The sequence below is a fragment of the Calidris pugnax genome, unplaced genomic scaffold (genome assembly GCF_001431845.1).
Source record: "Calidris pugnax isolate Ruff unplaced genomic scaffold, ASM143184v1 scaffold32, whole genome shotgun sequence".
Classification (NCBI taxonomy): Eukaryota; Metazoa; Chordata; class Aves; order Charadriiformes; family Scolopacidae; genus Calidris; species Calidris pugnax.
Genome location: NW_015090783.1, coordinates 7,631,927 through 7,648,386, shown reverse-complemented (window position 1 = coordinate 7,648,386; position 16,460 = coordinate 7,631,927). Strand labels below are relative to the sequence as shown.

General features: G+C 39.5%; 1 protein-coding gene across 1 annotated transcript in view; it reads right to left on the bottom strand.

The window, feature by feature from the left end:
* Nucleotides 1-2,849: 2,849 nt before the first annotated feature.
* Nucleotides 2,850-16,460, bottom strand: part of MED15 (mediator complex subunit 15) — a 27,275-nt gene continuing 13,664 nt past the window's right edge. Inside the window, exons 9-18 of the mRNA XM_014963909.1 lie at nucleotides 14,614-14,733; nucleotides 8,944-9,086; nucleotides 8,522-8,649; nucleotides 7,173-7,307; nucleotides 6,731-6,794; nucleotides 6,496-6,562; nucleotides 5,893-6,053; nucleotides 5,524-5,690; nucleotides 4,546-4,644; nucleotides 2,850-4,396 (exon numbers count right to left, since the gene is read on the bottom strand). Coding sequence (XP_014819395.1) covers nucleotides 4,260-4,396; nucleotides 4,546-4,644; nucleotides 5,524-5,690; nucleotides 5,893-6,053; nucleotides 6,496-6,562; nucleotides 6,731-6,794; nucleotides 7,173-7,307; nucleotides 8,522-8,649; nucleotides 8,944-9,086; nucleotides 14,614-14,733 — 1,221 coding nt within the window. The 3' untranslated portion in view covers nucleotides 2,850-4,259. The remainder of the gene's footprint in view (nucleotides 4,397-4,545; nucleotides 4,645-5,523; nucleotides 5,691-5,892; nucleotides 6,054-6,495; nucleotides 6,563-6,730; nucleotides 6,795-7,172; nucleotides 7,308-8,521; nucleotides 8,650-8,943; nucleotides 9,087-14,613; nucleotides 14,734-16,460) is intronic.

The following is a 16,460-nucleotide window of genomic DNA, read 5'->3' as shown; positions in this document are numbered from 1 at the left end:
CCCAACTTAAGCAGCTGCACTGCAGCAGCAGTTCTCCTGTAAAATATTAAGGACTGTGCAAAGCATTGAGGCAGGAGAGAAATCATTTACTAAACAAATACAAGAGCACCTACATGTGTATTTTACACATTCGCGGCAGCATCTGACTTGGGACTGGTTAAACACCACACAGTTCAGCTCCAACACTGCCCTCTCATCAGGGCTGCCCAGCTGATAGCACTGGGACAGGGGGAAGGAGCTACCCAGAGCCCCTGCACCCACCTCCCAAAAACTACAACTGCCCCAGGGGCCTGGCACAGAGCTCTGCCTCCCTGCAAGAGACAACAGGAACAGGTGGTACTGGGGAGGGGGACAGCAACAGCTGCTCCTCAGCAGCATCTCTCACTCTCCTGTGCTTCCTTGAATGACAGCAGTTTAAAAAAAATATACATATTTTCCCACTTTATTACAGATCTTCATTAACCCCATTATTCATTAAACTCATCATGAACCAGGGATTGCTACTAAAAGGTACAACACATCTTCCTGTTGCTGCAGACAGGATGAATTAAGGTCTGTGACAGGGATCACCCATTGCCTTGTCATCAATACTCACAAACAGAAGAATGCGCTGCAAGGAAATCTTGAAAAGTGGTCACCTTTCCTTGGGGGGGGTCTTGACCCAAGGGCTGTTGATGACCTATGCTCAGTGGCTCAGAGCCATACTTGCTCCTTCAATCAAGAGGACTCCACTCAGCTTATACAGAAAAATGGAATTGCTGAGAGTCATTTACAAAACTCAGCTTGATCTAGAATGAAAGAATTCTTTCAATTTAGTCCACTGACACACAAACCAGTTATATTAGCTCATATCATCAGTATTAGCTGTATTGACTCTAGTACATTTCATGCCTTTTATGGTAAAATTTGGTCCATAAAAGTGATCTATGAGTGAAAATCCCTTTTCCTTTACACAGAATGAACCAGACCAGAGCAGTTGTAACATTACGTTCTAGTGAGAGTCAATAGCTTTGGAAGATGGAGAGAAATACACATTCCTAAATGTAAGCATCACTAAATCCGGAAAGATACCTATAGTCCATTAATATTAAGGCATGAATCTTTTCAGTGGTGTACTGGAAAAAAGATGAGTCCAGAAAACAAATGCATGGTGCTTCAAAACAGGAAGATGTATTCATTAGCACATTAATTCCCAAAAGAGGTGCCTGCAAGAACATATTCCCCATGTTCTGCCCTTAAGCATCCAGCCTCGAGAGCCTCAGAAGAGCAACAGCCCTGGGAGGCAGGATGAGTTGTGCAGGGCTCAGCAGGTACCAAAGCACCTGCTGCCTGGCCCTGCCAGACACTGTCAGGGCAGCTCCTATCGCAAAGACACAAAACTGGACTTTAACACAGGAAAGCCATGCCTCAGATAACAAGTTTGGACAAACAGAAGAACAGCCAATCACACAGTATCCTTGTTCCATGACGAAAAACAGTAATTCATTTAAAACACCAAAGCTTTGGGGAAAAAAGTTCTCACTGAATCTTAAAGGCTCATCAGCCAGGCAGGCCAGTCCATCACACAATCACTGACCTCACCAGTAGAGTGAGGTCCTAACCCAGTATCTTCCCTAATTAAAAAAAAAAAGAAAAAGGAAATGGTACAGGTAATCACAGTAACTGATTTGCTGCATTCCTCTCTGCAGTCCGATTGCCACACCAGTGCCTGCTATTAAAAAAAAAAAAAAAAAAAAGGAAATGGTTTCAGGTAATCACAGCAACACTGATCTGCTGCATTCCTCTCTGCAGTCTGATTGCCACACCAGTGCCTGCTATCAAAAAGCCAGGTTTGCCACCACTGAAACAAACACTAGTGAACAGCTTTGTTGAGAGACAGAGAATTTGGACTATTCAAAGAAGCCATTTCATTAAACTGCACTTTAATTCAATGCTCTTACTCTTCATTCTCATTTCCCTATTACTGCTTTGAACATGTACACAGAGGTTTCATGTTAGATTCTTCAGCTGCTACTGCCACCTCAAGTATTTTTCATAATGGGGACATTTTCTGAATTCCCTATTAATGCCCCAAACATCTCATAAAGTACCCAAACATTACTACTAATTTACTCCCACTTCGGTGCATCTTTCCAAGGATCTGGGAATAAGCTTCTACTTTTTATTTTAGCAAGATCTATAAGCAGCTTATGACAGTTTGCCCATCAACAGAAAAGGAAGGCAGCTACATGATACACAGCTACTAATTTGACACGTGGGTACATGACCCACTTCCAGCTTTCACAATTTATTTCCCAGCCAAGAAGTTGCTGTATGTCAGGATACCCCACCCCCTTAGTCTAACACCTCATTACATCTTGTTTGAAGGTAAACTGAAAGGTCCTGCACTGGGGAAGTTACTGTAAATCTGAGGGATGCACATGTTTTGCATCTATTTCCAGATATGTTTTAACCAAATTGTTAAGAAATAAACGCTATAAATGTCTCAGAGTGTGTTTAACACACATACAGACACTGTTTCTATCCTCATTGCTTAGGTTATGGATTACAAACTGTAATGGTGCTGCTGGTTCTTTTGCCCTAAGGGAAGAGTCAGCCATGTAACTGGCTAGAAAATTGCATCTTTCTTTTGTAGATACCATGACTAAACTCTCAACCAGGTCTTCCAATTCACTTTGAGAACAGTAAAGACGGTGTTGCATGGGATGAAGAGCCATTTATGACTTTGACTTCTTCCTCTGACCTCCCAAGCCTATGAGCTTTCACTTACCATAGAACAAAGTACCCATCATCCAATGGACACCACAGAACTGGTATCTGAGGATCGACATGGGAAGAGCAGTACAACGTTAGCATCCAACACAGGAATAATAATAAATTTATTACAATAGAAACAAACAGATAATGCATTAGTTCATGTACAAAATACTGATCGCATTCTGCCGCCTCAGTCAGTGCTTACTAAGTACCCACATTTATAAACATCCTAAAACTGATGACACCACACAGATTTACGAAGGTCATAGCAATTTCTTGACACTACTGTAAGAGAGCCCAGCTACTCTTTAAGGTTTGCTGTGCAATATAGGGAGATAGAGCAGAATATATTGGGAACACCTGAAATTTGAATTATTCTGCTCCAGGAAATTAAGAGTGAGCAACTTATAAAACAATCACACTATGCATGGAATTAGAGTTACTCGTGGCAAATGTTTTCATTAGAAGTGCCCAACAGTAAGGCAGCTGATGACTGACTTGAGTGCCCACCATTGCTCAAGGCACAAAATATGAGTTGTCAGTTCTACTCCTGAGCTATGTTTTTTTGTCCTTTTGCTTTTAAACAAACTGATGTAGCATAGAAGCATTTTCACTGAACAGCATCAACTTCCAAAGGAAGCCAGACACCTCAGAGAGACTCTTAGTAAAAGAAGAAATGCAGCTACAAGCCCTCTGCATCGATTTGTGTTACTTCATACTGTTGGGTTTCCCCGTCCCACCCTTAGGTACACATTTACTGTTTAATAGAGGAAGTCAGTGTGCACTTAATAGCTCTTTTTTCAACCACCTCACTCTTCTGGAGTGAGAAACATGTGGTCCATGCCAACCAAAAACCGCTTATACAAAGTAGTGTTTAAAATAAGCTATAAAATACATTTTTCTCTCTATTTGGTTTCCCCTTACCCCCAAGTTGTAATTATCCACATTTATCTCACATATTTGAGGGATGCCTTAAAAGGCTGTAATTTATCCCAGCTCTGGGCAAAGCTAATAGGCAAAAAGATTCCTGCAACCACTGAGAAATTTGCAAGCTCGTTCCAGTTGCAGCTAATTTATTTCTGGGGCAGTATCAGATCACAAAACATACAGTGAAAGGAATACTGGCACTGAGCAAACTTTGAAGCAAATTAGGACATTCTCTCCCTACTCCCTCTTATACCAGACTCCCTGATGGAAGTCCACAAATAGTTTCTTCTCTAAGAAGACAATAAAAACTCATCCTAATACAGTCTCAAGAACCATATATACACGTTTTGTATATTTGAAAATGCTGGCAAAAGTCCACAGAGGCAGAAGATAGAAAGCATGAAAGCTAAGTCTAACATCAGGTTCTCTACTGAACCTGTTTCACCTAGAAACAAAACAACATAAGGCTTCTTTCTTCTGTAGTTCCCTCCCCAAAATGTGATCTTCCAGTGGCATGTGGAAGAGGCCAGCTGTTGAGACCTTCTTTCGTGCTTCAGGATTTAGAAAGTGAGATGTTATGCAGCAGAGAGGCAGGCCTGACGAATACTTTGTGCCCAGGTGTTCAAGAGTGCTGTGACTGAATGCTTGTCTGGAAGTTGCAATAGTTTTGAAGTCATGTACCGATACACTGACTGCAAAAAGGGATTGGCTGCTGGAAAAAAAGATAATAGATAAATGGAGTTATAATAAAAATAATATTAAAAATAAAAATTAAAAAAATAGAGTAACATTAGATGTTCACACTTCCCCACTATTGCCACATACTCATCCCCAACAAATGTCATGCAAACATTCTCATACCATACTGTCTGGGGTTTTTTATCCACAGAGGGCTCTGATCTGGGTAGTCTGCTGGAACGCTGAGCTGTAGTGGTGGGACATTTGGAAGATTCTTGTCATCTAGAATGCAAACACACTTCCCATCAGAACAATGCACTCCTTGCTGGATGGAGTGGGTTTTTTGTACATTATTCAGCTTGGTTTCTAGCCCCTGAACCCCAAGGAGAAGCCAGGCTGTAATCTCCATTTTTATTGGAAGGAACCCTCATTGCTCATATTACCAACATTCTTAAATTACCTGAAGAAAAGCCTGGCAAACACAGCTCCATCTCTTACACATTTCTGCACCTTGCCAATCTCAACATTTCATCAGCTGAACTTCACTAAGTTAGACACTTCATTTTTCAAAATTAAGTGCCTTATGTACTGATGTTCAGGACAAAACCAGTTCAGATTTTTAAACAAAGGGGAAAAGGAAATAATCTATTTTCCCCATTGGAATCCAAGCACAAAACAAGCTAACAGACTATAACATTTTATGCTTATTCAGCTGAGATAAAAATGAGATGCAATTTGAATTTCTATCTTGAACAGACATCATTGTTGTTTATCATTAGTACAAACTGAAATAGACCCAAAATTAACCGGACATTTCTCTAGCTCTCTCCTAGTTGTTGGAGGCAGAATAATTCTTACAGAGATCAAATCAGGAAGCAAGATTACTGCTAGCAACAAGTAATTTTCTAGACGCTAAATGAGATTACCATTTGCAACTTCAGCACAAGAAAGGATCAGTCAGTGTGAATGAAATGTCCAGGTGTACCCTGCAGCAGGCTGTGCAGAATGGCATGATTAAGCAGTGCTATGAATCTGGTAAGTACAGACTTCATGCAGAAGTCACACGTTGGCAACACTGAAGACTGTTAGCCAAAACCTCTTCAATTTCTACAATCAAGCTCAGCACTTCTTTCTGAATTCAGCCCTTAGTTTCTTGCTTACCTAGCTTGCATATAAGATGAACTGTGCCATTATTACTGCAGTGGGAAGGGTCCAAGTTCACCAGGAATTTAGGATTTAATCTTGCAACTTCCCCTTGTAAGACATTTGGTATGGTCTGTCTTTCATCCTCTTCATACTTCCGTTTTCGAGGGGAAACAACTGGGGCCCTGTGGAAATTACAGTCCAGAAAAGAACAAAGTGAAAATGTTATGCCAACACTGCATTTGTCAAATATCTTACAGGTGTAGAAAGAAAATAACTCACACCCATCCATAAACACAACTGTTCTTTTAATAGTTTCTACAAATAAATTTTTTTTTCCATTAAATAATGAACATTTAAGACAGACAGCAGGGCAATGATACATACGTGATGGGTGGTCCGTGAATGGCAGTCATAGCTGGCATAAACGTACGGTAAAGGGAATGGTTGAAGACGGGTGAACGGATATTGGCCAAAACAGCATCCAAAAGTGGCTGACACAAGTACTGCTGTTTGGTGGGGGGCACTGGGGGAGGCGGTGGAGTCGGCTAAAAAACAAGAGAAACCCCTTTGCTTTTAATCATCCACAAAAATGAAGTCTCTACTATTGATCTATTGGTTCTGCAAAATTTTACAGCAGTAAACTTCCAATACATGAAATACAAAGGATTCTGAAAACTGAAAAAAAAAAAAGAGCAGTCTGCGGCTTTCATTAGGAAGTCTGTGCTGAAATCAACTGCTGAAGTTCATGGAAAGAATTACTCGAGTCTTTGCACAAAGCACAAAAATTTGGAAGTTCAGTTATAAGATACATACAGGCGACTCACATGAAGTAAATGCTTGCCCATTTTTCCTGTCTTTTTTATTTTGTCCAACCTTACCTGAAGTCTTAACGGATGAACAACAAGAAATGCAAAAAATTATCTTGCCAAATCATGAGACCTTTTGGAATTAATTGCTTATCTCTTGCTAGCACAAAGCATTACATACCACAGCCATATCATTTTTCAGCTTCTCCAGAGCAATTTCGCATTTCTGCAGTGTCTTTAGAGGGCACCTGCAGAAAAGGAGAAATTTCATCACCACACAATGATCTCCTTGGCTGAAGTGTTTCTGCTGCCTGAGCACCACAGACAGCTTCAATGCCAACATGGCTGGATGCTAAACAACTAATTCCTGGAAGAGCTGGTGAATCTGATGTTCAGCCAGAAGGAAAAAGAGTTACCGTTTGGAAGGGTCAGTCAGGATATCCAAGAGACTCTTCATTTTACTCAGGTCCTTCTTCCTATCTGAAATAACATCAGAGACACAAACACTGACTACAAGAATAGCTTCCATACTTGCAGACAGAGATACAGTATACTGCTAAAAGTGAAAACATGAGCCAACCCTGAAGAAAGTAGTAAGCATCAAAGATCTTTCATCTAATCTTAAGTATATATATTGTGTAAGTTTGATATGTTTCAAAAACATCAGAAGGAAAACTGATGAGAATTTAAGGATTTTACTTCATAGTAAAATCTTTAGTTACAGGCAAAAAAAGAGCAACTGACTTTCATGTTTAATCCCTGGAATAGAAACCATCACAAAAGGCAAGGTACTGCTTCTTTCATCAGAAGAGATAGCTGACAGAGAGAAATGCATGACTTAATACAAGGAAATCTCACCTTCATTTTTATCTATTTTATTGATCATCCTCCGGAGTGGCTCAATGTATTTTGACAGCTGCTTGAGTTTCTCCAGATACTGTTGCTCCTCTGACTGGCTAGAACTGGCTGGACTCATGACAGAATTTGGATTTCCTGGCAAGAAGTAAAGACTGCATGTCACAGGGATGATAAAAGATACTGTAGAGCAGCATTCTCCCATTTCAGGATCTAGATCTGAAGTGTAGCACTCTCAAAGCATAGCTCACATCAAATATCCAAATCCATAATTGGATGCCCTCCTCAGTTTATGTAATCTAGATCTGAAGTGTAGCACTCTCAAAGTGTAGCTCACATCAAACATCCAAATAAGTGTAGCTCACATCAAATATCCAAATACACAACTGGATGCCCTCCTCAGTTTACGGGCTTGTCCAACCCTCTAATCTTTGTGTAGAAAGAACATGTTCTGTGGGCAGAACAGCAATTCCCATTTAATACAATTTTTTTCTGAAAAGGTCCAAAGTTTCATATACCCATTTTCTAGGTCCTCATTTTGCCTTGACTCTGGTGCACTAAACACTAAATCAACATACTGAATTTCCTGCAGTTTCCCTTAAGTTGGTGCTTTCCAAAATGCAGAGCACACTACACTGGTATGAGAAGAAGCCAGTATGTTAGTTCCATTCACAATATCAGAAACTGATTATTACATCTGGGAGAGAGAAGAGCACAAGTGTCAGAGTACACCCAGGAAGGTGTTCTGAAGCAAAGCAGCCTGCCACCCAGGATTAATTACAATTGCATTGTAATTGTTGTTGCTAAGGGTTCCTTCCTGCATGGAACCAAGGAATCATCATGGAAGGTGTTCTGAAGCAAAGCAGCCTGCCACCCAGGATTAATTACAATTGCATGTTGTTGCTAAGGGTTCCTTCCTGCATGGAACCAAGGAATCATCATGCTTCTATAAACTTGCTCCATTCAATTAAGTATCATTCGTTTTTTTCAAAAGACTGGGAAAGTCTGAAAAATCCATTATATAGTTCAGTGATAAGAAAAGAGGTTTCAGTTGATTTTGATTTGAGATATCCATGTTGTTGTGTTATGTGATGCGTATGACATGTTTGCTATTGCAATGCTGTAGAAATCTTTAAAGTTTACATTACGTGAAACATTAACAGCTTTCTGAGATATCCATGTTGTTGTGTTATGTGATGTGTATGACATGTTTGCTATTGCAATGCTGGCTGCTTTGTAGAAATCTTTAAAGTTTACATTATGTGAAACATTAACAGCTTTTCTGGGAACTATTACAGTTACCAAAATATACCCCAACTCACGGTTTGCAGTATAGTTCTCACATCATTTACCTGGAGTGTTTAAAGGACCCGGGGATGGGACACTAAAGTTCTGAGGTGTTCGTGCAGCTGCTGGGCTCTGGGATGGTTGTGGAGATGGACTGGGGAGAAAGCTGCTGGGTGATGGAGCTGGGCCAGAACTGAAAAGTAAGCATAAAATCAAACTGTCAGTATCTGACAATGAAGCATGATCAGCCTGTGGGCAGATATGCTTTTAGTAAGCACTGCTACAGCACTCCACAGCTCTGCCAGTAGACTGTATTTAAAATGGGGGGTTTCAGGGTGTCTTCGGGACAATCCCACCTGTGCTTTCACTGAAGTTCAAGTTAAAAATTAATTCACTTCAACAGAAATAGAGTAAGATACTGAATGCTTCTGAAAACCTCACCCTTAGGTCATTGACAAAAATCCTCAGAAGTTGCAGTCTAGCTCACCTGACATTTGAATTTGGCTGAGAAGTTGGCTGGCCTGGCTGAGGAGATGGCTGCGGCTGTGGCGGCGGAGGCATTGATTGGGGGGTTTGAGCTTGTTGGACAGGAGATGGGGATGACATCATGGTAATGTTGTTCTGGCTGACCTGAAATGTGGGGGGAAAAAAGATCAAGAACAACAAAAGGGAGTACAGGATGGGAACTTAACTAAGAGGGTTTACCTATGGAGAGATATGTATCCTCAGGCCTACAAGAAATGAAAGTGTTAGTTTCCTGTTCTCCCCCATAATGACAGTCCCACTTGTATCACTCGAGGCGCTCACAGCAATACTTCATACCAGCTTTATTGGAAATAGCCATTAAAACTGCACATAATTTGAGTAACTCTGTAATAATTGTTTTTCATTTCCCAAAACATCATGTTGCAACCAAAATGTCAGAAGTGCCTTCTGAAAACCTGTACTTCATTAGAACTAGAGTAAAGAAGAGCAGGAAAAAAAGACAGTTCTAACTGGAGGATTAACAGATGTAAAAACCCCTCCTTATTTCGACAATTTAATTATAGTCTTCAAAGGTTTGTCAGACTTGACTGTAGCTTCCCAACTGGCTTTTTTAAGGAGGAAGGAAGGAAAAAAAAAAAGAAAAAGTAAGCCAAACCACCCAATCTTGTTGAATATTCAGCTTTTAAAATCTTGGTAGAGACAGAAACACTCCAAACTGAATGGCTGGATGAAAAAAAAAATAAATAAATGAAGTAGCTTTCTGACCTTTGGAGAATGATGAGCTGTGCCTAAAGGACAAAGGGACAGATAAGAACATTTCCAGAACAGCACCAAACTCTGGGTAACAACTAAATTTATGTTGTACATTTTAAAGTGCTAGAGCCAGGTGACACTCAAATTAGAGCAACTTTTCACTTTTGTTCTAATGAACATTATTCCCCTTGATCACTTAAAACCAATCAAACAAAAAAAAATATATCAGGGCCAGAAGCATGGTATAGTACTGCAGATATTAAGTGATCATGCTTGTTGAAGGCACATGCAGAGTTCTTATGACCTGAGTCTATAAATAAGTACACACAAAGATAAATTGAATTAGCCCACAGAGGGCAGTAACCCACACCTTCATTCTGTAAGTTACTGACTAGCACCTTTATGAATTAACAACTCTGTTTCTCTCGGTCTAAACCATTTTTAAGCAAAGGTCCCAGTAAATCACAAGTCCCAGACACTTCATGGGCACTGCAGTTTGGTGTTGTCATTCACTCACTCCTTAAATATCCATCTAAATCATCCAGCCATTTCCAGAGGACATGATCTTTAGCACATTAAAAAGTAAGTATTGCAAGGTCTGCTTTTGTGTGTACACACTGAATATGACAGGAAATGCTTTGCTTGGAATATCACATTACAGCTATGCAAGAGGTCACACTCCACTAGAGAAAAAAAAAGAGTGCCCAAACAATCCCCAGCGATGTGCAAATGTAAAACTACTAAACTTGAAGATACTAATTTACTAATTTATCATCCATTTAAGTACAGTTTAAAAATCAAATGCAGCCTGACATACTATGATTTGTTTTTTCAATCTTCAATAACCCCATTACCTTCATAGCCTCTCCTACGAAGATAATATTTAGAACAAGTGAAGCTGAACTGATGTTTTAAATCAGCCATTACATCCTCCTTTTCTCCACAATCAACAAATACTGAGACTCTGCTTGCTGTTTTTCATAGGAGGTGGATTCTTTAACAGCATGTCTCCTCAACAGCTGGAAAAGCATTTCTGAGACTGAAAAGCATGATATGCCTTCCAAAGAAGCCAAGCTTCTGTCTGGAAGGCAGCCAGGGATGAACACTGCAAAAAGCACTCCTTGACTTTTTCACAATTCTATCTAACATTCTATTAAACAAGTTATTTAGAACTCACTCATATGGATGCTGCACCCATTTTTCATCAAGTCAAACTAAGACCACTTTTGAATGGTTCATCCCTTCCTGAAAATGAGACCCCTTTAAAGTGTTTCAAGTTGGTTACATAAAATTACTTCTGAAAACTTAAATCCTTGTATTCTGCAAAGGAAAGTTTTTTCCCAAATTTAAGCTTCTGTACCTACTTCAACACCAAGGTCCCTTCACATAAATCTACAAATGTTGCAGAGCAGCAAAGAAAAGAACATGCAGCACCTACTGCACACATAAGCACAGAATGAATTAGATTATTTTTGCTCCTTCTCATTTAAATGTGTGCATAGGCAAACAGCTTTCCTTCTTGCAACAGGCTTGCTCTCTGCCAGCTTCATTCCAAAATACACAAGTCTAATATCTAAACTTCAGCAAAATAGAGACATTTTCAAGAACATACACTCAGAAGCATATAATTCTAAACTTACTGCCTTACTTTTCTTTGAAAGCAGTTAATTTACGACATAATAATTTCAGATGTCTTGCTATAAAACAGATCTAAAGATGCTTTCAGCTTTAGATTTCTACACTGCTTGCAGGATATGGATTAAGATTATATAAATTTAACAAAATTTCAACTTCTAGGGAATACTTCCAATGGACTCCCACTAAAAAGAAGGCTTAAAAACCAAAATAAACAACAGCCAATAATACTCAATAAACCCAAAAGACAAAAAAACCCTCCCCCTGGAGCTTTTACTCCACTAAACTCATTTAGCTCCTCATTTAACTCCAGAGTTAAGCCATGGTTACTGACCATTTGTATACCCTTCAACTTCATCATACATAAGGAAATGCAACTACACATTTTTTCACTGAAGGATGAGAGTTTCTGCACCTACAAGCATACTCATGGACCTCCCTCCAGTTTGCTGAGTCTCAAGCAAGGAACTGAGTCGATAAGGCTAGCAAGAGTTCTTCAGCTCCCGGTAGCAAGAGTGTACAATGTGCAGAAGCTAATGGCAAGGAAAAGGAGACTGCAACAAGGAAGTGGTGGGTAATAATGCGAGATAGTAGAAACACTTTCAGTTTAAATGAAAACTCTAGAAAGCATCTAGAAAAGTCTAGAAAGACCGCTGTACTTTCAGTTTCAATGGTAAGCCAGTAAGCACAGCCTTGCCTACTCTGTTGCAAACTGGGTTTAAAGTTTACCACTACACTGCTTTACGTGACAAAATGAAATTCTGCAGAGCTCAATAAAAGAATACAAAAAGTATACAAAACGTAGTTGTTCAAAAAGCACATTCTTAGTTGTTCAAAAAGCACATCTAACTAATTATAGTTCTCATTTGGTAACTATTCAGGCACAAACAAATCTCAGCTAAGAAAAAAAAAAGTCAGTTCTAATTCTCTGGCAATTCAAAAGACCCTGTGGAATACAATGCCATATCAGTAAATATAAAATATTAATATATATATAATATATACTATATATATAATATAAAATTTTATAAATAAATTTTGATTGAACAGACAGTAATAGCAAAAAAAAACCAACCAAAAAAAATCCCACTGCAGAATCAACTGAGCCTAGTGATAAAAAAGGACAGACTGACATTTGTGTCATATGAGGTAATAATAAATAACCACACAGTATTGATAACCCATCTGGTCCTTTTGTTGAAAGAGATTCTCCAGTGCAATACCAACATTCTTTTCTAGAAAGAAAAGACACTCTGAACTACCTATCACCAAGGCTAAAATACTTTTGATACTGTAGTCAAGGACATTAAAGACTCTTAAATGAGTAATTAATAACCAGATATATGCTAAAGCCCTTACTCCTTTTGTGAACAGCTGCAAAGGCTCTTATAACAAGGTAGTTATATCAAACAGGAAATATTATTTAAGCATTTTATGACATTAAGAGGCGCAAATTACAACATTTCTAATTTCTAATCCACCTAGAACCTGAACAAAATGTTTTGGCAGAAAGCTCTAGATATTCATCCTGATCCAGAGCTGTCAAGTCTATGGCATGTCAGACTGGCTTTAAAAACATGCTTCCCATCACCATTAAACTAGGACTCACTCATCCTACCACCTGCTTGGGAGCAGTTTTCACTGCAATAATTTTCTTCACAGAGAAATTTCTTTTCTTCTTCTGCTTTCTCTAGTTGTTCAGTCTTCTACACCATTTTCACAATCCTTGGCATTCTACTGAGAGCACTCCTTGATGACCAATACACTTGGTGTCAGAAATCAAAGCTGCTCAATACCCACAGACATGACAGCACTAAAAGATCAGCCTATGGCACTGAATGCTCAAACTAGAGGTCTTTTGTCATGACTCAAATATTAAACATAAGCCAATCTAATACTTAAATATCTATTGGAAGGCCTCATCATCAAACTAAACATTGTGAATACTTCATATGGGAGATGATTCTCTCAATATATATAAACTGCTACAGCGAATAAGGCTCAAAGTAAATTCTTTGGCTCAACAGCTCTGCCTGGGATTTATTTTAGTTAACATATAAACAATGACCAGGCCTGAAATGACCATCCAGAAACAACAGATGTTTTTGCCTAGGTCTGCAGAACCTTTCTGGTCACTGTATCTACCTTAGCAAATTCCTGAGAAGAAAAGGCTGTGCCTACTAAACTTGATGCAGCAGCACTAGGAAGCAGAGTTGCAGACATTCCCCAGCCCCACAACAAGCTTGCAAAGGCAACAAAACGCACAGAAGTGGAGAAACTTTCATTAAACCTATGAACAAAATGCAGCGGTATCAAGCGGTATTAAAACTGCACCTGGTAATAAATTTGAAAATCAGCATCTAAAAGAACAAGACATGAGGTTCACAAATAACAGACAGAAAAAATGCAGTTGAATGCTATTCCACCATCATAATATGACATGTATTTAAACCAACACCAATCACATGAGGCTCAGCAAACTTCTCAGAGCAGACCACTGCCTTGTCTCACTGGTAAAACTTACTGGTAAAAACTCAGTTCTAACTCATTCTGGTTCTCCCCATTCCTGCTCCCCCCAAATGCCATATTTTGCTTGCAAACGTGACGGTGATGTTTTTAGCAGATCCAGACCTACACCAGGCAGATGCAGCACTCAGACTCCATGGAACTCCCAGCAAAAGCCAGGCAGGTGCCAGGCTGCCTACACAGGTTCTTCTCTGATGCGGGTACGAGTGGAATCCTTCTGGCAGTTCCTTCTACACGACCATGAAGGGAATAGTTCCATTTTTCTTGGCCCCTGGTACCACCCCAAGAAGCTACTCAAACTGAAATGAGCCAAGTTTACTATTAATGAAAGAAGCACCTGTACAGAGTATGAACACATGATAAGTAAGGTCCCAGATACAACTCAGCCAGCGCTCTGCAATATTGACTTGCAACGCACTCGTGAATGCACGCTTGTGGAGGATGGACAAAGACTAAACAGAAACCAGAATTCTAATATTAGACTTGAATCAATTACGAATGTTTTAAATGTTATAATAAAGATCTACGCCACTTTAAAAATACTTTATTTAATATCCCAAGGTCTCAGAAAACCTATGATTTAAAATGAAAAAGGATCAATAAAATACCTTAACAGCCCAATACCCTGAGTAACACCAGCAAGTTAGTTGTTAGATGAAAAAGTGAACTTCTCCTTGCTTGAAAGCAAGTGCCATACAATCACGTATTGAACGCTTTGCACAATTCCTGACACAATGTGCTTCTACTCAGTAAATACCTGTGGCATTTGCTGTCCGCCCAAAGGAATGGAGCTTGGCGGCGTAGCAGACACAGCGGTGGTAGGCGGGAACCGTGGTCTTATTTGCATCCCACCTCGGGCCATAGGTGCGGTGATCATCTTTGAGGACAGAGGGACAACAGACAAAAGTAATCGCAAAACAAGAAATGCAGTGCACTGGCAGGATGAGAAGCACATGCAACCTCCAGGAATTAGGGGGAGGGAGAGCATGACGGGAAGGTTAGTGAGCTTTTCTCTAAAGGTTAACCTAACATGCTAGCTTATAAATCAAACTCCTTTTTATACACTTTCTATCCATTTTTAGAAAGCACCTAGTGAATTCTAGGTATCTCCAGAGAGCTGATATGTAGACTGACATTCACGGGTCAAGGGCTGACTGTGCTATCATTTGCATGAACGGCTTTTCCTAATTATTGCCCGATGTTTTGAATTCCTAGAATTCTTGGAAATAAGTATTCTAAGATTGTTGTCAAGAACGCTCCATATAAGAAGCTATATAATGCCATAGGTTTCTGATGTGCTTTCCTCCACTGTGGACTCAAAGAATTTAGCAGTATTTGCATATTTCTGCACATTGCATTCCAAAAGAATTTGGGAGATAGTTCAACAGCAATGGTCAGTAGGAATGCTCCATGTGAGCAAATTTCAGACCAACCTAACTTATGACAGTATAACAATGCCAAAGACAACAAAAAGGACTTCTGGGTTTGAAAAGGCACTTTCCTTCCTTTTATAACCCACAGAGTAAGTCAAATATATCCTTGTAATTTCCACCACTTTGACCTATTCCTCTATTACTAAGCTGTGCTAAAACATTATGAGTCCACAATCTGCCTCCAGCTTATTCATACACTATTTGATTCTCCCGATGTACAGACTGAACACACCCTAAAGTACAATCATTTAGGACAAATGATGAAGGTGAGCATTAGAATTGATTTGTATTTTAAAATAGTATTAGGACTACACTACGCTGCAGTGTCTAGAAGTGCCTTTCAAAACCATTGGCCTGCACGAGCCACACAGATTTAATCATACATATCTGTAGAGCTCTCTGTTACTTAAAATTTGATATTGCACCATATAGGCTGGGAATTTATAGCAAATATAGCATATTTTTGAGATAGTATTTGGGTAACTTTGGCAGATTCACTTATCAGTAAAAGAGCTTCTGTGTGGTACTTCAAAGATCTACAGTAAAGTTCTCTGGGCTACTTTTTTTCCAGCATACATATTACCAAGGAACCTACACAGGCTCTAACTAACCTACAAATTAATGAAGTCTCCTTTCAGTAAATGGTTTTGGGCATTCTTGCTTAGTGTTCTATGTAAATGGACTGAAGCAGCCAGCAACATGTCTCTAGACAGTCAGAGAATGCATGTGCTTACAATTGTTAAAAATAAATAAAATTAAATACAACATAGCAAGACTGAAAAAGGAAAGCAATAACTGATAAAGAAAATTGTGTCAAATTCAGCACAGCTGTTAGTTCACAACATCAGAGCAATGCAGTCCCTTTCCATCCAGGCAAAGAGGGATGGTCAGAGACAGGATTTCAAAAGGGAAACAAATGAGAGCGCTTCAGACATCACACACACATGCACATGTACACACACAGCATGCAGCAGCCACCACAAGCAAACACAACAACCCAGCACTGGCACAAAGCACAGGTGGATGCTACAAAGTGCAGTGAAGAGCTACAGTATCAACATGAGAGCTGGTGAAGCAACACAACCCTAACAAAAAAGAAAAAAAAAAAAAAAAAAAGGGACATTCCCAAAAAAAAAAAAAAATACCTTCCCGGCCAAAACACCCCCCCTTA